Source organism: Perca fluviatilis, chromosome 5, assembly GCF_010015445.1.
Source record: "Perca fluviatilis chromosome 5, GENO_Pfluv_1.0, whole genome shotgun sequence".
In the NCBI taxonomy this organism is placed as follows: Eukaryota; Metazoa; Chordata; class Actinopteri; order Perciformes; family Percidae; genus Perca; species Perca fluviatilis.
This window is the reverse complement of record NC_053116.1, coordinates 30393839-30416036: the sequence shown is the minus strand read 5'-3', so window position 1 is coordinate 30416036 and position 22198 is coordinate 30393839. Positions and strand designations below refer to the sequence as shown.

The 22198-nt window shown below is 43.9% G+C and overlaps 1 protein-coding gene across 1 annotated transcript in view; it reads right to left on the bottom strand.

Annotated features, from left to right (window-relative positions):
• Nucleotides 1-22198, bottom strand: part of agrn (agrin) — a 271923-nt gene that overhangs the window by 70496 nt on the left and 179229 nt on the right. The window contains 4 exon segments of the mRNA XM_039799513.1: nt 1330-1551; nt 11128-11334; nt 15529-15753; nt 17821-18045. Coding sequence (XP_039655447.1) covers nt 1330-1551; nt 11128-11334; nt 15529-15753; nt 17821-18045 — 879 coding nt within the window.

Here is a 22198-nt window from a genome sequence, read left to right as displayed (position 1 = left end):
CATTCCTCGGCTGGTTCGCGACTGGCAAGCCAATGCCTCAGCATTTTTATGGCACCATTGCGCTGACGCAGGCCTGTTTCCTCTGGGAGCCAAGAGCCATCCATAGTGCTGGATTACAGACAGGGCCCTCCACTCCGCCAGCTCGCTCTGCTTCTCGCTTTTTAAAATAAAGACTATTCATTACCGCAGAGGGACCCCGGGCCAACAGACCTGCCGCCTACCTGCAGCGCAGCGCACCAAATTGAGTCAGCCCGCCTGCCCACCGACCAAACACCGCTCTCGCTCCATTTCCTGTTGGCATACATCCTTGCGCTGGATTTCAATTTTCAGAAGGCTGGGTGGGGGAAATGACAGATGCAATACACGGGCAAGCAGAGAGGGAGCGTAGGGCCTCTCCAACAACTAACCCTATCATTTTCTCAGTACAGAAAGAAACTTCTCATTTTACAAAACATTCAGACCAGCTCGTACAAAGAAACTCGACCCGCAGAGGCAAACGTATTTTCATTGTTATGGTCTTCAAAATATGCAGGAAGAAAATCTATTGTAAAACAGTAAAACGGAGTAAATAAGGTAACTGAGAGAGTCAGGGCAAGGGGCTGATAACCGCTGAGCTTTTGCCCAGTGTGTGTGAAAAGCAAAACGGCTTGATTGTAGACAAGGAAGAATACTCAATCACCAATTAGAGTCCATTGGCCTTCCAAGATGGCATTTAGCCATCAAGAGTATTCACAAAGTGGGTTTAACAAACAGTAGAAATCTGCCCATATGTGCCCGCATAGTGGATCTGAAGATATTTTTACCACTTGAAGCTCTGCTGTCGCTGGTGTACTAATGACTAGCTGGTACTCCGACACTGCAGGACAAAGCCAAGTGACTCATGTAGCCAATTAAAGACAAGTATGCTCCGCGTTCTCTTTTATCAGGAGTAAAGTGCATCTTTACTTAAAGGTCAAAACAGGCAGATTGGAGTCTTGGTGTTGGTAGAGAAGGGCTGAAGGAGAGCAGGAGGGAAGAGATGAAGAGTAATGGACGAGGGATAAGAAAATTCCTTAAAAGACCAGTTGGTGTATTTAGTATAGTTTTTACTTTGTTGGATATAAAAGGGAAGCCCGAGGGGTCACTATGAATATAATTGTATAAGTGATAATTGTTAATATCTGTGGATCATAATTTTGCCTTTGGGTAACGTAGCACTATTAATTAATTTGAGCTTAATTATATTTCACAAGGACAGATAGTTCCCTACCTGTGAGCTATAATTCACACATTTTATAGTGATTTCATGACAATTACTTAGTGTAATGTGACTGTAGTGTGGTCACTCACCACAGGGTCCTTTGTGTTGAATGTGAATGGTCTTCTGCAGGGCACAGCCCATCGCTCGCATCTCACAGGGGCTGCCGTAGCTGTGGCCGTCAGATCCGCACACTGGGTCGGACGTTTGCGGGCAGGCCTCAGGGCACTCGCACACCGGCTCGTTGTTCTTGACCACGCACACCGCCCCATGCTCGCACACCTTATCCAGGCAGGGGCTCGGTATGCTGAGATCTGAAGGCCGACCAACCAAGAGATAGAGAACTTAGTTAGAGGAGATATACTGAACTGGGTAGATGGGAAGAATACAAAGTAGAGGTTGGAGAAAAGTCTGGGGCGAGGTGACAGGGAGGTAAGTTAGAGCATAGCTACATGGGAACTGCAGGTTTTGTGTTAGAAAAAGGTTTGGGGAGGAAAGGAGATATGATGTAGTATGCAATACAGCCCTATGTCTGTGACACCTCTACTTCCTTAGCTTCCTATGTCATTTCCTCGCCTTAGTGCCTATTCTCATGTATCCTGAATCTTTGAAGAGTCCGCCCAATCCAGTGGCATGAGGACAGCGGATAAAAACATGGCCCTGTAGCACAATAGAGATGAAACAGCCTACGAACAATGGTTGCAAAGCCTTTTTTTTCTTTCCAGGCGACCAAACGCCTGGATTAATTGACGTTCCCAGTGTGCCCCTTCAAAGGCTGCCATTTGCATCTCAGTGAGAGCCACCGCTTTCGCCAAAGCCAGTTGAACTGACATGGAGGAGTGAGAAAAAAAAGAGGAAGAGAGTGTGTGAGAGAGAGAAAATGTAGAGAACGGAGAAAGAGAAAACAGGCGAAGAGAAGAAAGAGCCCTCTGCTTAATAATTCACAAAAGGCAAGCTCCTGGGCAGAGGCAGATATGAAATGTGAACATCACAGAGAGGTGTCTGCTTCAGTCTCTCTCTCTCATGCACTAGCTCCAGCATGACTTCATTAAAACTTCAGACTTCATTAGGACTGGGTTTTGTACGTATGATTCTCGGTAGCGGCAGTTGGATGGAGGCTGGGCTGATACAGTATAACCTGATCATGAGGTAGAGGAAACCTGAAAAAAAAAGCTAAAAACATTTCTTCATCACAGCCTCCCATCATGATTCGATCAAGTTTTTACAGCTTCATGTGTCAATGAAAATATTACATGGCATTGTGTATACTGAGACAGGGTGCCAGTGTGTGTGTGTGCGTGCGTGCGTGCGTCAATGTTGAGGGCTTGGCTTGATGGTTAAAAGTGTCAGCCTTAAGGTAGGATGGTATACACTCCGATATCTAAAGTAAGCAAGAGACTATAGCCGGGCTCCATAGTGATTTTCATTTGGGAAGCTTCACGCATGAGGGACGGATCACTCAAGCCCCTTTCATACAGCCTGTATAAGGCGGGGCTGTTGCACCTTTAAGCTGCCTCGCTCTCTGTGTGAAAGTTACGAAAACAGCATTAAGGGACAAAGCTGTTGCTGCGGCCGTCTCTGCCCTTCCCTCTACTGACAATTGTGCTACTATAATGCATAAAGTTGGCGGTTTCTGGGTCGGGTCGGGTCCGCGTGGTTGATTAAACGGCGCGGACTGGCTCACACACACTAAGACACTGATGCTGTTGCGTTACATGTTACGCCTCTTTTGCTCCCGGAATGCTTTTTTGAAATCACACACTGGGGCGGCATTATGCCACCTTTGTTTGCTTCTGTGTGAATAAGCAAGGCCGGCCTAACAGCGGAACTTCATTGAGAAAGGGGTTTCAGCTGAATGGGGTGTGTCTGCAGATTAGTGGGAAAAAGCAAACAGAGGCATCAAATAATTTCTGATTAGAAGCTCTCAAAGAGGTGCATTTTACACCCAAAGTCAAGCAAACTCCTTCCTTGTCTAGTCTACCTTTTATTTTAGCTTTTTGTTAAGAGGGTTGGGGGGTGCTGTCATGGAAACTGACCCTTGTAATGATGCCACCCATGACTCCATCATTATTGTGACCATTATGGGATTAGATGGCATCACAGGGGGGCGGCTTGTGGTGCTTGGAGCCCCATGATTCATTTATCAGCTCAGAATCGTTCAGTAGTGCCTCTGATGCTGGGGTAAAAGATCAACTGATAACACAGACGGAGGCAATTAGCTTGTTTTACTCTGATTGAGGCGCTGGGAGGGGTACATTTGATGAGGATCGATGTCACCTGAACATCTAAAGATACAATTCTATGGACCATCTTTTCCAAATGATGATAGCAACTGAGGTGTAGCTATTAAAATTGCAAGTGGATTCTTTTTTTTCTCTACCTCCTCACTTAGTTTTGGCTGTAATTAAACAAATCTTTTCAGACCTCGACCATGGACACAGTCTCTCGCATTTTGATGGGTTTTTCAGATTAGGAAAGGAGGAAAGCAGCTATGAATTTCTGTTTTGCTGCCAAGTAGCTGCTACTTCAAAAGAGCTTGGAGGTGCCACATAAATATGTAAGTTTTTCAATGCTGCTTAATTTGGTACAGCTTTAAAAAACAATTGATTCCCTGTGATGTCTTTTCAGTCGTAAGCTTGTGATCCGAGCTTTGCTGTACAACCTTGGCCTCCATAAAAGTTCAACAGCCCCCTTCCCGAGGACAGGCTCCTAAAACACAACTGCAGCCTCCGATAACGCCTTAGTCTCCCATTCTCTTTGTTTCATAAAAAGATGAAAGAAAATTCCCCTCCAAAACTAATTTTTTATCACCCTCTACCTCTGGGGGGCAAAATTTCTTCCTGATTTATTAACTGGAGAGGGTGTTAGAAGAAAAAAAACCAAGACAAAACTCCCTAAGTGTAAAAATTGTATGACACAGTTAAAAAGCTGTCTTTTCCTCTCTCTTGGTTGCAGGCAGAAGCTTTGAAATGGCAGCCTGTCACAACTAAGGCTTGTGGGATGGTGTTCACAAGCCTGTTCCAGCTCTTTTTCTCTCCCTGGTCTTCTCCCAGACACTTAAATACATATTTTTCATGCATGTATCAGTGTTTCTGTCAGGCAGGTCCAGAATACACCAAAGTCGCTGGGTTTAAACAGAGCTATTTGTACAGTACGTGAAAATTAGCTTGACAGTTGAATGAATCTGTAGTGGCAAACACATTAGCGCAGTAGCCGAGGCATTGTTTTAGTGGCTGAGCAGGTGCAGTGAGTGGTCTGCTGTGGCAGTGGGGAAAAGTCAGGAGAAACAGTAAAACATGAATAATTCTTTCTCATCAAGGATTCTGCTTTGTGCTAGTGCGCATTCAGCTATGTTTCTGTACCATGACGCCGGTTGAGAGGACTTTACATTCTGGGTGTCACCTCAGCCTGTATCCTCTCCTGCCAGCCGTCGTGTAACTTTTCTATTTTAATTAGTGTGGTATTCTAATGGCACTGCTTCAGGGCTCGGAGGGGATTACTTCAGGTTAGGCCGCGCTGTGTCAACTCGCCCCAGCAGAGGCGCTGGCCGGCCATGTTGAAAAATAGAGAAGACACGTTCCTCCGAAGTCCTGATATCTGCATACCTGTCCTCCTGAAGTATCATTACTGCCCACTTAGTGGTGTTATCTGACTGGTAAAGTGCCGAGGATGCAGTGTAACAGCCCCTCGTTCGCCGTGATGGCACAGCAAGCTCCGGGAGGACACTGGCTGTGATTGTGTGGTTGCTGCGCTGAGCAGTTACACACACTGTTAACCCCCCGTACCATGTCGGTGAAATGCTGGGAGATTATTTTGGCGAAGCTTCCCCCCCCCCATCTGCGCTCAGCTCATACATATGTTAATTGGACTTTTTCCCCTCGGGTCTGTGTTCAATTCCAAATCGCTCCCTGTATTCTGCAGGGCAGTGAATCAGTGTAATCCAGGTGATACTGGTAGTAGCCAACTGGCAGCGAAAATCACCTCCAACTGCAACCCATTTCAACACAGGACCCCAATGGGGCACAGCCAATCTGCAGCAAGCCCCGCCCTCTGTGTTTCTTCACCTGCAGGGCTTTGATCCGACTCCCTTTGCCTACCTCGCATTAAAAACATTTAGGTTTCGTATTAGTCGAGGGGAAAGGGAGGTGCAGAGAAAAAGCTATATTAGCATACAGCAAAAGGCATACCCGCGGGCTGTGTCTGTCTACCACTGAACACTTATCACAGGCAGGGGGTGAATCGAAGCCTCTTTGTGCATTTACAACTGAGAACGTGCTGCTCTTCAAAACGGAGACAAGCACAAACAGCATGGGGAAGGAAGAAAGACAAACTGCGATCCCTGATCTTGTGACATGTATCTATCATAGGTGACATGACGTGTAAACACCGTCTCATTGAACCAAACAAGCGATTTTATCATTGGGGTGTGTGCGCCACAGGAAAATTATTTCTCGGACTGATGTACGCAAAACAAAACCAATGACAACGCTTGACATTTATTGCATCTTCAATCAAGTCAGGAGCTACAGAATGAGGGCTCAGAAAAAAAAAACGGAAATGAAATGAAAAATGTAGAAATTGGAAAAACTATGTGGTTGATCGCAGCCCTGCGGCGTGCGACACCCACAACGCCTCGAGTAACTTCTGACACCCTGTTGACCCACATTTCCCTGCAATTTCTGCGCGATGACAGCCTGCGGGCCGCAGTAAGTGGACCGGCGTTCCCTCACCGCTGTCAATCTGGCTCCCACGGCACTTCCTCTAATTAACTTGATTAGGAAAAACAGCACTGGTGATCTCAGACTGACTAACATACCCAAGCGCCTCGACTGTTTGTGAGTCCAATCACTGCAGCCGCGAGAGATGCTAATCAAATAAACATGCAAATGCTAAAATATTCGACACAGAGTCTCGACACCTAAGGTGACTGATTTTTCTTTCCTGCTCTGCAGAGCTCTTTGTCAATGACAATGTGTCTGCCGCTGAGTGATTTTGTGTTAACCTCCGGAGGCAACAGGCAACACATTTCAAGCAACTCGCTCGCACTTCCATGAGTCTTTCTGCGCTTGCACTCACTCACGCGCGCACACACACACACACACACACACGCACACACACACAGCTGAAATGACAAAAGAACTGTGAATAAAGAATTTCTGTCCTAGCTCTTTCATTTGTTCACTCCTAGTTTGCCTGCCAAACTGTGTGTTTCAGTGGTTTTACAGAATTATCCTCGTCTCTTAAAAGCCACAATTCTGCTTGTATTTCTCTTTTATATACAGCCTCACTACCAATTTAGAAACTCTTCTCTTCCTACTGAACAAAAACTAGACGTGAGGCCAGTACGTCAACAGGCTCCAGGGAGTTCACCTCACACTACTGCTTCCAGTGATTCAAAGTACTACTGAATATGCACTAAAATAGCTCGACTTAAAGGGATGGCGGGGAAAAACCATCTGGGCAGGAAGGAAGCAGCAATACCTTGGGCCAAGACAAAAAAAAAAGAAAACATTGTTTTAATTAAACATTATAAAAAGTTGTTTATAGTTAAAAAAAACAGGCTTATTTCAAAATTGTTTTGAAAAACCTTTTTGCCCTCAAGTCAAAGTCTGTGTGAAAGGCATCCCCAAGATGTTTCATTTTGCATATGGTGGTGAAGACAAACTATAAACTAATCTTGAGTCAAATCTTTTTTACGGGTTAAAACTTAAGTCGAACGTTGGACTGATGGTATGGCTGGGCGATATGGAGGAAATCAAATATCACAATATTCTTAACTGAATACCTCAATGTCGAAATTGCGACAAGATTGTAGGGCTGACAATTGGTGCTTTAACTAAATGTTATTTACACAAAGAGATTTCTTTTTATGAATAATGATCAGAAATGTCGATTTAATGACTAAGTGGGTAAAGGTAAATAATAGAACAGCCAGTCAATGACATCACTTTGATCTAATGCGGCCTTTGAAACCAGGAAAAGGCAACACTTGCAATATTACGATATCCAAAATCTAAGACAAAAGAAAGACAAAAAAAATCAGGGAAGAAAGAATAAAAGCCTTTGAAAACATTAGGGTGCCAATGCACCTCCATTGCTTGGTCCTCTAAATATAAATCTGCTACAATATCTAACGCTGCACGCACACTTCCTTGTTTAGTTTGTGCTGGTACCCTGCTGTGCTGACATCATATGGGAAGCCAAAAAACATTCTTTGTGTTCAATGCATCCAAACAATCTGTATGGATTTACAGTCAGTTATAAATTAGATTTCTCGCTTTCTATTCAGACATATGCATAAAGGCAGGTTATTTCGCATTGTGAAGATGAAATTATGTTTTAATCAGGTGTTGTGTGTGTGTGTGTGTGTGTGTGTGTGTGTATGTGTGTATGTATAGGAGAACAGCAACATGGTAAAAGTTACACAGTGAAGTCCGTAATGAAAATTCCAATACAATCATCATGATGGTACACAAGATGAAAAAAATCTAAACACAGGACGCTCTTTAAAAGGTAGACACGTAAGCAGCTGCTTCTCTGGCAATGACAAACATCTTTTTCTTCCTCCATAAGTGTCACTCTTACATTCTATCTCAGAGTCCAAGGCCGCAGACCAATTCACCCTCTTTCCCAGCAGCCGGCACTGATTCACTTCCAGCAAATCCTTCGCATGCTCGGGTACTGTCAAAAGATTTGTGACTCCGCCTGGACGTAAGTCAATCAGCTAAACACCACGTGGTGTCTCTCAATCACTAAATTCATTAGCTTTAGACCAGATCAATCAAAATGTTCTGGGGAGGACAGCATTCAGGACATTATAGACATGTGGGTTCTTTGCATGACCATTCATTGTGGAGGCGAGCGCCGACATGGGAGGGGTGACATTAGGGCGCTGTCAGCCACATGAAAAAAGATTTACGACGGTGCCGGAACTGGAGAATTTCATCCGTTTGACAGCTGGCAGTGTGATCGATCACGCCGCCCCAACGCACCACTCAGCCAATGAGACTGGAAAAAAGATCGTTATTTATCAAATAATGATAATTTAATATATCCAACTCTTCCTTTTCAGATGTATGAAACTTTGTCTGAAGCCTTGAATCCACGGGTAAGCGCACCAGGATTACACAGCAGCCATTGTGCAGACGTCTTTTGACAATGCCAGTCACTGTCAAGCACAAGCACAATAGAGCACAATAGAAGTCTGTGTCACACAATGTATACAGTGTGTGTTCCTGTCGCCTGATCAGTGTGTGAGCTATTGATTGATCTCTGGAAGACTGAAAGACGCACGCACACTGCATGCTTCCCTATGGGTGTCTTTCAGTATTATGTACATTTTAAGTCAATTGGGCAGTGCTATTACAGAGAGGGACCTCTATGTAATCTGGACTCCAACTAACACAGTAGTGTAAGAAACATTGAAAGGACATGAGGGACAGAGAAGGAGGACAGAAAGAAAGAAAGAAAGAAAGAAAGAAAGAAAGAAAGTTCTAACATGTGCCTTACACACACACACACACACACACACGCACAAACCCACTCCCCTTGCATGCATATCATCTGTCTAACTAAACCAACAGTCTCTGTGGGCACCTACGCTTGCCTCTTTTGATGTTTAATTAAAACGGAATCAAGGGTGGTGGTGGGGGGGTGGCATTTTGTGGCGCTCTGTTTTGAAAAATATGCAAATGTCAATAAAAATGCATTAAAGAAACATATTACAAGTCGCTGACGGCTGCGATGCACAGGGGAAGAGAGGAAGGATGAAGAGAAAGAAATAAAATAACTAAAACAAATGAGGAAGGGGGGGTAAGACTGAGACACCACTTGCCAGAAATAATGAAACAGAGCAAAACGCATAAGAGCTCGCACTGCCATTTCCACTACTTAATTTGTGCACAGCTCAGACGGCCGAATGATGCTAATGAGTGCCTGTGCCTCCTGATGCTGACAACTGGAGATAACTTTGGTATTCGGCTCCACCCCAACGCCTGGGGGGTGGACAGATCTGTCCTGTTTTATCGGCCTCTGTCATAACAACAATAAAAATGTGGACAGCAACTCTGGACAAAATTGTGTCTGCTGTGTGGGGATTTGTTGACTAAGGTAATGGGACAACAAGCAGCACAAGCGAGTTTGCTCATGCGTGCTGGGTTATCGGGTTACGATGGCAAAAATGTTTCTAATTCAGCTGGAGATTCACATAAGATGAGGCATTACAAAGCATCTTTGAAAATCATTTGGCAAAATAAACTGCATATGCTATGGTTGTTGCAGAATTTAAAGGGGCATTCTTTAACAAATGTACTTTTGACAGGAAAAACAAAACACAATTGTTGGTAAAAATGCATATTATTTGGATGAATCTGGCAATTAAAACTAAGCGATAACCTGAATATGCCAGTGCCGAGAAAAATTCTGACAACAGTTTTTCACGTTTTATCATTTCTGTCAAATTGACACATCTGTTCAAGCATGTGCAGCTCACTGATGAATACGTACTGATAGCCGCTTCCAATTTGGAATAAACTGCAGGTTAATAAAATGCCTCGATTAGCTAAACTCAAAGGCTGATTAATCTCTTATTTAATCTTTCATCTCTCTTTATTCTTCTTTTATTAGCAAATAGCTATTTACAATACATCCAGGTAGCAGGCTTCTTAGTTTCACCAGTAAGAACTCTGCAAAACCCTGCAATACTTCAAATGAAAATGTTTTTTTTTAACATTGGATGCTAACGCTCTATCTACTACTCATCTTATTTACAGTAATGATCACTAATTGGGCTACCTGTCTTTTGACCTTCTTAGCCAAAAGGTATTTCAATTATCTCACCTGAATTTTTAAAGTTTTAGCTAAGCTTAAAAGGATCAAATACGCATCAAACTCCGACCCAAATGCAGCTTTTATGCTCAGAAATGGTTAAAAACCGAGTTCTCTGCATTCATCGGGCAGTTGCAAGCTTTTATGACATGACGGAGGGAGGGACTGTTTGGGAAGCTGGCGTGCACTGCTGCATGCGGAAAGAAAGGAGTCGGGGGTGAGCAGTGGTTAGGCAGGTAGGGACAGGAGAATCTTTTAGACAGGGAAATAATAAAGCACAGAGAGCAAGACTTCTCCAACCTCACGGGTCACATCTTTGTAGGACGGTAAACAGAAGGAAGGGACATTAATGACACAACGAGACAGGAGGAGCGAGAGGAAAAAAAGACAGCAGTACAAGACCCCTCCTGTTAGGTCCTTTCGGAGCGAGGGGAAGGGCTTCACCCCTCAGAGTCCACCTGATGAGGTCGCCCACCGGGTGACCCCACTTTCCACCTGCAGCCAGACAGCCAGGAAGACGACCACACGGACAAAGACTGACAGACAGACTGACTGACGCACTGAAACAAGAAAGAATAGCTTTTTTTATACAAGAAAAAGCAACACACAAGACAAAGAGACAAGCAGAGGAGGGGGACACAAAGCGCCACCGAAGTGGAAGACTGGTGCTAGGGAAGGAGTGGAAGACAGAGAGCGGATGAATGAAACATGATGGTGGCGTTTCATTTTGGATGTGTGTTTGAGATGGAGGGATGAAGCGTGACAGGGATGAGGAGATGGATGGGAGGTGAACGAGTGGAGAAGTGAAGGCACGTTTTTTTAATAAGGAAGGCAGGCGAACGCGTTCTGTCCATTTGAGTCACCCCAACCCCACCCCATCAGTGAGCATCACCGAACCATTTCAAACACTTTTCAGTTGACATACATACAGTTAGCCTAGAAGACAAAGAAGGAAAAACACATTGAATATGCATTAAAACAAGCAGAGAAAAAAGAGAAGGACTGAGCGTAAACAGCGGCATTTGTGTAAAACCTCCTGTTTACCATCCTCCAGCTCCACTCACCACAGGGCCCCTGGTGCTTGATGGAGATGAGGGTCTTGGTCAGACACTCCGCCTTGCGTCGAATACAGTCGTTGGTGTAGGTGTGGGCGTCCTTGCCGCACACGGGCTTGTAGGTGCCGTCACACTCGATGGGATCGCAGGAGCAGCGGGCGTTCAGCTGTTCCACGAGACACACTGCGTTGAAGAGACACTCCTCCTGACAGTGCTCTGGAGGAAGGAGATTGGTAGAAAAAGGAATCAATGTAGGATTTGTAGACTATTCCGGTTTAGGACTATTTAGGGTTAACCTAAGCCTAGTCTCACTTTGCCAGACCTTCCTCCACAGCGCTGCGAAGGAGGGTCTGGCTAGTCCACACAGCATTCCGGGATAGGAGAAAAAATGTGCTCTGTTTTATTGGCATTTCTTTAAACCAATCACAATCGTCTTGGGCGGCGCTAAGCCACGGCGCCTCTGCAAAATAGCCTCGGGAAAGTTGTTTTGGTGGAACATGTGTACGTTTTAAACTCAGATTGGACAGATAGTCTAGCTAGCTGTCTGGATTTACCCCGCAGAGATCTGAGGAGCAGTTAACCATAGTCCTCATAAATCCACCGGAGTTTAAAATTACAAAACAAAATAAGGGGGAAGGTAACGGATATCCAGCCAAAAAGAGTGAAATCCGGTGGAATATCTGGCTGCAACGGAGCAATCCCGGAAGTGGAACGTCGTGGATATAGACTAACCTAAGCCTATAACCCATTTCCAGACTCATCAAACCCTTCAGTATCAATCATCTGTATATACGCCGATGGGGCTTTTTAGAGCGGCTTTTTAGAGTGGTTTCCAACATTTTTGTAACAGTGTGACTGACTGATCACCATAGAGGAAAAGAACAACAGAAGTACTCAGCAAGCGTAAAAAAACAACAACATTTCAAGCTAGTAAAAGTGTTGAACTGATTGTTCTTCCAGCTGTGTGACACTGCGGGTCCAACCATGGGGAAATAAATCAGTTTTCATCAGAACAGTAATTACATGTTAGGGTGGACTGATGCCACTGGCAGCGCGTGTAAAATCTTTTTTTTCAGCAGCAGAGGTGAAGCCTTTCTCAGAAATACATGAAATACATTTAACAACTCACCAAAAGTGATTTTATGTTAGTTAGTTGAGTATTAATATAATAAGTAGGCATTCTAAGGACAACCTAAGGGACAGTTTACATCAATAGAATTGCAACTCAATTTCATTTCATTGAAATAGAAAGAGTACAAACAGTACAAACAGTACAAACAGATCAACCACCAGATTGCTGTTGGGCAGATACAAAGATGGTCATACAAAAGAGTGACTTTTTAGAGTGTTTGTTAGTTTAATTATTTTATTACAATTTCATTGGTGCTTGGAAAAAAAACAGTGAATTGGAGAAAATCATTCATGTTTATTGTTAAACTGAGGGTGAATTCTCGGACGCTGGGAGAGTAATTTATGATGTCCCAGAATGGCAGAAATGATTTCTCTTACCATACAAGAGACTGGATCGTGAAAAAAGTCAAATGAATAGATTTTTATTTAGGATTTAAATAGGTTTTAGTTTGGGTTCAGGCTAATATTATTTTCTATTTCAGTTCAGAAAAGTCTAATTTTTCTTACATTTCCACTGACTTTAATTGAGTTTACAGTTTTACAATAATATCCATTCTCAACCCATTACAACTGACTGGAGATCAGGTTTGCCGTGCTCCCTTCTAACTTTAATGATAAAATTACCCCAATAACTTTAATAAAATTGGGGAACTGAAACTCAAGAATTTTATTTTAGGGTCAGGTTAAAGTCTAAACTATTATTCATTACATTTTGACTCACTAAGCAGAAATCTACTGCGGAAATTAAGAAAAAAGAAAGAAAAGTAAAAAATTGCAAAATTGCCATTGAAGTGAGAAATCCAATTTGAAGCAGGCCTCTGTTCTGGAAGGCGCTCACTAGGCTTTGACATTTATTTCATTCCTGATCAGTGGATCAAATTTGTACAGCAATTCAATTCCTTTTTCTCCTTTCTTTAAAAGCCTGTCTTGCCACACATAATTACATCGCTGCTGTATCTGAGTGAAAGGGCTACAAGGATGTGCAATGTCATGGTTACAAGTTGAAATGGCCATTTTCATTAGATACCAATTTGTAATTTGCTTAGGGATATGATTTCATGGATCTCTGTTTCAAATTGAATTATTCTTTCATTTGAAAAAGGCACAGCAGAGAAGGGGGGAAAAAAAGAAAAAAAGTGTTCATTCATGTGCTCGCACACATGCGCACATATACTGACACACTAACACAAACCCAGACCGGGATTTGTGCAATTTTAAGCCCTCACACTCCTCCATCAGCCTTTCAAGCCGAGCGAACAGGAGAGCCAGGGTGTGTCAAAGAAGTGTGTATCAGCCTTCATTGTTGACTGTACCAAAGGGCGTCATGCAGTGATCTATTCTTGTCTTTGGTGTTGTCAGGGGTCTCAGTACATGGGTGGGGGGGTCTCACATCACTGCCGTACACCAACACAGCTGAGGCTTTGCGAGGTCCATGCCGACAACACAGCGGGAAAATTGGATTTCCTCCGATGGCTATCAGATGTACAGTAAAAGCTGACAGCTCTTTGTTGACTAAGGCTTAAACCCCCTGTTCTAATAGCACAGATAACAGCCCTGGAGGCTCTTATCGGGCTGGAGAAGGCTACTGCTAGCATGGATACAGTACAGACCGCGAGACCTCAGAGTCATTTATCTATGTGCCATGCAGTGGATTACAGTTACACTTTAATGCCAGCTCATCTACACCTGTCCACATTTTAGGAAGAAATCGTGTGAACTATGAGAATGCTTGCATATGAAAAAATGATGCAGTGTCATGACATGCTTCGCTAAACCCTTTAAAGTGGCCATATTATGCTCATTTTCAGGTTCATAATTGTAATTTGAGATAGTATCAGAATAGGTTTACATATTTTTGTTGTACTGCACATTGCTGCAACGCCTCTTTTCACCAAGTGTCAGGTCTCTGTTTTAGCTACAGAGTGAGACCTCTCAACTTCTGTAACATCTTTGTTGTCAGTCTCACATGCGCAGTAGCTAGGTAAGGATTACATGAGCTAGCTAGCTGTTTCTCCAACTTCGGCCTGTACAAGGCAGGATTAGACTTCTTCTAAACGAGAGCGCATTTCCAACTTTACGTGGAATACCTGCAGAACAGGGACATGTAAGTAGTTCCATACAATTTATTTTGTAGATTAGGGTGAATTTGTGTGTGTTGTAGCAGTGTTTTGCCACTGAGAACGAGCTAGCATGCTAGCGCAAGCATGCTAACGGTTAGCCCCCTAGGCCCCTCGTTTCGACTAGTGGCGTAGAAAGCCGGGCAGATTTTGAACAGCTCACCCGGAGGCTGAAGGCAGGACACATTCAGAAACCTGTATCTCACTCAAAACAGCATGGATGGTTTTTTTCCGTGTGGAAGTACGAAAAAAGTATACATGATACATAGAGTATGGGATGTGCATGTGGAAGTACCAGAGACACAAAATAACACCCCAAATCCCAGAAAAAGTGATTTTTCATAATATGGGCACTTTAAAACCCATCCCGACTATTTCTGTGAATTCATTTGGACACAAAATTTTTGAGAATGAAATATTAAATTGTTGGAGTGCCAAACTGCTCTGAAGGTACAGTAGGCAGGTACAGTAGACGCTATACTTTGAAGGTTTCAGATGTTTACTCACATGGATTATTTTTTACAACAGGCCAGTCTTTTTGAAAATGACTGAAAGTCTCATCTGCAGTTACAAATAAAACATATTCATGCAACTTTTCATATTACTACCAGTCCATGAACATTCTTCAGTACCCGCAGGTGGAACAGTGGCTTATAAAAAATACAATTTAGGACAATTATGGGGTGTGCACTTACAGTATCTGCTATGGGTGAGGTGCAAGGTTATGGCAAACATTGAGCTGATTGAGCTCGTGGCCACAGCACAGAAAAGTCAAAGCTAAAACAACAAAGGAAGGTCAAGAAAAAACTAAAAAACAGGAGGACATGGTAGGGCATAAAAATAAAAGCATTGGAGTTATGAGAGTGTGACTTTCACCTATTTCCTTTAATATCTACCCATGGGCTAGAAGGTTTTTCTTCAGCTCCTCATGTTGCCATGTTTCCCATACTCTATGTATCATGTGTCTTTATTTATTTATTTGTGAGCCACATCAAAGACAAATTCCCACTGCTTTATGATGGGCAAAGCTTTTCTAATTCTAAACGGTTGCAGAATGAAGCATTCGGTGGTGATCCCAGCTGACTTTCTTTTTCACAAGATCTCTCTACAACACATACATGAGTTTTCAGTACCTTCTATAGGCTACAGTAACTGCCCTTACCCAGCCTTCTGCATTGTCCTGCGTGGATCTTCCTGAGCTTGATCCCTTTCTGCGCTCCTGTTGCTTCCATGGCGCACTTGCTGGGGTAGGTTTGGCCGTCGCTGGCACACAGAGGCTCATTACCCAGGGGGCACGAATTCGGCAGGCTGAAGATGAGGGGCTGGCGGGTGAGAGCCTCCACCCGGCACAAGGTGTTCAGGCTGTTCTCATTGTCTTTGCATGGGTCTGTGGAGACACATCCTTTCATGAATATGTACTGCAGTACAGCCCCGTATGTAGAATTCTTTTGTGAAATTATATTTAAAAATCTGTTTATGTTAATTATTGAACAAGATAGTGCTAATCAAAAACATCTCTGTCCATCTTTTGGTCTTCTGTGGAAAAGTAAACAACAATACCTTGGCAAAAGAAAAAAAACCAACACATTAAAATATTACAGGATATGATGTGTGCTGGCTTAATTGCCGTTAAAATTGGCAACTGTTAAGAGAGCTTAGGTGAGCCTGTTTTTAAATTGCAGTAAACACTGATAAACCCGTAATGTTTTTTCAGGCCAAATAATCATCTCAGTAAAGGTCGAATGCATTAACGCTTGTTTGTCTAGTAAATTCAGTCTAGTTAATTCAGCGAGAAAAGAAGAGTAAAGAGAACAAAGGGAGGAGCAGACATGATCCTCCATCACTGCTGATCCGCAGATATTATCAGTAGCCGAGCAGCTGAGAGCAGCTCAGACAGGGACCTTGGATGTGAAGGGGGGGGACAAGGAAATGGATGAAGTGACGGCCGCTTTGATATGCTCTCGGGCACCTCCCTCCTTCCAGGGGAGCGTCGGTCTGGCACGCTCGGCCGTATCAGTCCGTGATCATAATGGAACTGGTTTGTGGATGGGGGGGGACGGGTGTGTTGCTCCTGTTTTAAGGAGTAACAGTAACAAGCTTTATCCTGCCCGCCACGCTTTCAGCATGTGGAAAGACAAAGGATTTATGTAGCACCGTGACATATCAAATCACTGCCAAGCTGCCGGCGAGTCATTCAAAACACGCCAAGGATGAAACAACCTATCACCAGTTGAAGGAGTAGAGAGGAAGAGAAAGAGAATGACAAAGCGGGAATAAGGGGAAATGGTTTCCAAAGACTACTGGCTGGGATACAAAGAGCGACAATGCAGGGACATAAAAAGGGACTGAGCGCTTTGCCTGCGGAGGGCTGGGAGGCGGAGTGAGTATGGCCAGCTCTGGCCAGGCCTCAGATTGTTTTCTATCAGCACAATGCAACGGCTTGCAGAGTCTAGCAACCAAGCAAACAGGGGTTTTATCGTAATGCATGCAGCGTTTCTGCATAACACACAGTGCCTCACCCGCCAGCCAGACCATTATCTGAGAGAAAGACCATTACCTCCCATTACCGAGAAGAACAGCTTCCAGGATCCATGCTTTCCTCTAGCTGAGCAAGTAGGGTAATTACAAAAAGAATGGCCTGTTTGCTGCAAAAACGGATAAATCAACTGCATTTGTCTGGCTAGGGTTAGCAACTTGAAATAGCCAAGGCTTTCGATGAAATGACTGTAGGAAGATTTAGAGGACCGTTGGGGCCGAGTGGTTCCCTGAGCCTCGGCCCTCCCCAGGGAGGACGGGGTAACTCAGGTCACTTTGGCCCGACTCAGTCTGGATTTATATGACCAACCTTCCACCGTCGGACCTGCACATTCATCTCTTTTTTCCCAACACCCTGCTCCGTATCCCGGAGGCTCCGGCTGCTAAAAAACAGAGCTTGTGTCTGCTTTTCTTTCCCTCCATCTGGCTCAAAACCAACATAAAAAAACCTCAAAGTTGAGCGCCTTGAGAGTAAACAACTATCGCCTGATGATAACAAGGATGAGCAAAAAAGCTGGGCCTATGAAAACGACAGCTCTGAAGACCTACTTAGACAAAACAACAATTGGCACCGCAGGAGTACCTGTGTGAAGCAAAGCAACCTGAATGAAAAATGAGAATTAGCAGACGCGTGCCGTAAGTAAGTGGGGTAAACAACAAAAGCCAGAGGTAGTAAACAGAGAAAAATGCCAAAAAGAAAGTGATTCCAGCATCGCAAATCGTGACAATTTTCTGTTTTTCCCTCGCTTATATCATTGTATTACAATCATTTATTACAAACACATTTGAACATGGTGCCTTAGGCTGTGAGAAATTGTGATGGGCACTTTTTTTTAATCTTTTTGCTGGACACCAAATAGACTAAATCAATAAAATGAATCCTGAAGTAAACGATGAGTAAAATGAGGAGAGAGCTCACCGCAGTGCCCTTGGTATTGCACTCGTATGTTCCTCTGGTTCTTGCAGGCGTGCTGATGGAGCTCACACTCGTTGCGGTAGTCCTTTCCATCACTGCCGCACACCGTCTGCTCGCGCTTGCCCTCGCAGCCGAGGGGGCACATGCATTTAGCCGACAAGCCATCCGACGACTGGACGCAGGTGCTGCCGTAGCTGCAGGCCACGTCGGTGCAGGGGTCCTTCAGAGCTGCAGACACAAACATAAGGTTTAGTCAAAAGCAGAGGGGTGCTCACATTGAAGAATGGAATTGTCAACCAGCTGTACTTAGGGGCACTCACTGCTACTGTACACTGGAGTGAATCATTGATGACAGGCCACCTTATTTAAGTGGCTGCTTGTGCACTTTTGGAAGCCCAGTGCAGTTATTCTGGGTTTGAAGAACTACTTGACACCCCTGGGTAAAGACGCACTGCCACAGCTGTCTACTCTTACAAACGCATCGCGTTTCATTTCACAGCCCAGCAGGACTTGATTTAGGAGCCCTGCATTCACAACACATTCTCTATTGCTATGCTCAAGCATGCTTTAATCGCTACGGCTGAAAAGCGACCCTCTGACTATTTACCTTTCCACAAATGAGATCGAGAGAGTGAGAGAGAAAAAGAGAGAGGAGGGAAAAGGGGAGAGAGGTATTCCCCTCCCCTGTGGACTTTGTTTTCGCTCTAATTAAACAGCGTGCCACTTGTTGCTGAGTGACTCATTCCAATGATAGGACAGGGTGACACTTTCAATTTCGCCCGTGTTCGCCACTGACGGGGGCTTTTCTATGGTTTCATATGCTCGACAAAAGGCGGCCATCAGATTACAATTGTCTTACAGCGTCATCTCGCCGCATGATACATATTTATGACGGTCGTGGACAAACATGCTCTCCCGGGAGAGAGAAGCAGAGCGTCAGCAGCCCTCTCTTTTTCAAAGCCCGCCACTTTTGGAACAAATATTCACCCTTGTCTGATATTATCCCCTCGTTTGTTATAACCAACAATAACAAATTTAAATTTAAAAGGCGGAGTGCGTATAATCGAAGCACAAATTCTTTGTTGTGCATTTTGTTTTTCGTTTTTTTCTTTCACCCCAATAAAGGAGTGTGTTTCAGGTTCAGGTTTGTCTTTTTTGAAAATGCCATACTCTCCTTCAGGATGGAATGGCACTGCCTTGTTAATAAGAGACTGGAATGCGTGCAGAGATATATTATGGATGTGTAAGGAGACAGGAGTGCTACGAGGAGTGCTCTTGATCAAAGGATACCCCCCCCCAACTCGCTTTCCTCATCTTCATGACACATTTTTCCCCCTATTTCTTTTTCCTCTCTCTCCTGTCAAGTCCTTTTGAGGTTCGGTGCGCGAGACTCGTTAACGAACACTTTTTTGTTTGTGCTGTATTGCAGCAGGAACTGACTCTAGACCTCATGTATGACAAAAGCACCTCAAAAGTAACTTTAAAGTAAAGTACTAAATTATAGGAAATGACTTACTGAAATCATAAGTCATTGGGAGCCATCAATGGTGGTTTAATGGCAGCCAATGTGGACTAGACAGCGATTAGGACACTTGGCCTTTAAATTTTCCCCCCCACAAAAAAAAAAAACAAATGTTTTTTTTTTTTTTTTTTTCCATAGCAGTAATGTCATGTTAAATCACAGCAGTAGTAGCAATAACACACAAGTTACAATCACTACACAAATTGCACTTATATGCTTGGAAAATACTACTTGCTATGTAGTGTAGTATACAGCCCAAGTAGAAATAACCTTTAGCCATACTGTTTTGATGCACCTGCTGTTGGGAATGGAAGGAGGAATGTGTCCCGAAACGAAGAAGCACCCTTGTCAGAGTGCTTACGGTTTTCATAAAATGGTGGGTTGTTAAAGTGGGGGGCAGTCACAGCTACCGAGGAAGAGGAGGAAGATGAGGGAGAAGCCCAGCGAGCCTCTTCACCTGCAGAGAGGGGCCCCTGTTTGCTTTGTGACAGTAAACAGCATGCTCCTCGCATTTCTTGATCTCATTAAATAATAGCCCGGGCTTTCTCTCTCTCTCTCTCTCGCCCAGCTTTCTTTTTCTCCGAGCGAAGCTGGCGCGTTGACAGCAAAGAGCTGTAGGGGCAATAGTAAGGAGCACGAGAGCTAGGTAGAATAGGAAGGGGAGGTGGCTCCTGATTTGAATGCTAACAGTGGCCGATTTGGATACGAAGCGCAGCCTCGATGGGGCGTTAGCGCAGATAAGCCTCCCTTCTCAGACTCAGACAAGCAGGCAAATTGCCTGTGCGAATGTGATCAGTGTAACAAGCCTACATAAAAAAAAATAAAACACGCTCACCACAGCAAACTTCAGGGGGCTCCCGCTTATATTTTCTCATTATTATCATTTGAAAAGTGGCACAAAAAAAGGTGGAGAAAGCTGAAAACGTCAGCAAAGCTGGCTTTGCTAAATAAAAATTATCCTCACTGCCAATTAGATCAGTCTCCCTCGCTGAGGAAAGCTCGGCGAGGTTTAGACTGCAAGGATAATGGGGGTGGGTGGGGAGGGGGGAGGCAGATAAGGATACAGATAGACAGAGAGATGAAGACACAAAGTGACACTGAAGCAACGGCATTCCAGCACAAACAGAGATGAAATCGCTAGCTTATGATGAGGGAAGGAGAGGACAAAGAACAGCCGACATTCTAGGGCCCAATTAAAAGAATATCCCGTTATATATGTATGTTGAAATAGACTTTAAATGAAGACTACATGTTGAGCCATTTACATTTTCTAAAATCCACCAATTTAATAAGCGCTTTGGACTAATTGGTCAGTTAATCACAGCTGGACCTGGATTTGATTGGCTCTTTTTAACTGAACAATCGCTCCAATTCTTCTAATCACAGGCGCGCAGCATCTGAATGGACACACCTCCTGGAATATCTACATTCAGCAGGTTTGCTTCATTTGAATCCGAGTGCCTGCTTTGTCTGCCAGTCGGAGACGTACTGTGACCAGACTACCTGTGTGCCTAATTGTGAATTCATGTGCTGTGGCGATTCCTAGATACACGCCTTCTCTTTAACCTTCATTTAAGTAACTCATTTGAGCTGCACATATGGAAAAAAAGTTTTTGCCAACAACTCTCAATCTCTCTATTTGCCGAGTGTTTTTTCTTGCACGCATAAAAATGCAATATTTAACTGTTGCAATCCTTTAACCTCTACATTTATTTGCATATTATACTATAGAAAATAACATTCCACCCTTATAGGTTGGTGCAGAGCTGCGAGAGTGTAAGTGATGACAATGTATGGTAGTTTAATTATGTGAGGTCTCTTTTATTGAGTATTAAGTTTGACATCAGTTTCATGAAAATGGAAAAAGTACAAAACCTTCACAATGCTGAAGAGCAGGTGATAGAGGGGTGACGTCTCCCTTAAAAGTGGGGCAGAGGGGTTTTGGAAGATGGGGGATTAGAGTGATCCTCTCCCCTCTCATCTCTCCTCCTGGCAGCCAGCAGACAGCCAGGTGGGGAGCTCTGCTTCTCTCTGATCCACTGTTTTGTGCTGCAGTTTATTAATGCTTCATTAGGGACATGGAGCTGTCAGCGCCACGCTGGCTTTACCTGATGCCCTGCCGCCACGGCATCAGCAGCCGCGCAGATGTGTGTGTGTGGAGATTGTGTGTTCGTATATATACCAGTGCACGTTTGCAGGCAGCCATGGAGTTCAGTTGTGATATCTGTGCATGTGCATCTGTGCATGCGTGTGCTCGTGTGGTGCTTCCTGTTGTGCTGGTAGTGATAAGGGTGGGAGCAGGGGGTTGGAGCTAATCAAATGCAATGATGCAATGTGGGGGAACTTGGCAGTGTGTGTTCTAATCAAGAACCCCCCGCCCCCATCACCAGTAGGAGAAAAAGAAGAAAAGAGAGAGAAAGATAGCGAGAAAAGGAAAGGCATCGTGACAGAGAGAGGGAAACCGCAATGAGGCGACTGAATTAAAATACTGCAAGAGAGCAGTGCAGATAAAGAGAAGAAGTGTGCAATAAACAGTCCTTCCAGAAAAATGTTTTTTTGTGATTGTTGCCGGCAAAAATCCTTGATTATGCGGCACGTTTTCTTAAAAAATGCGATGGAATATGTGGCACATTTTCTTAAAAATGCGATGGAATATGCGGGATATTTATGCAATTTTATGCAATGAAATTGTGGGAACTTGCAACTAGAAAAAAAAGTGATTCGATGACGTAATTACGTCACTTCATAACGTTCCCATGGCAACAGGGCTGCTCTTGTGTGAAGTAAACGCAAAATTTTTCAACTTTCTGTTAAGATATAAGTGACTTTTTTGCAACGAAAATGCGGGAATTACGAAAT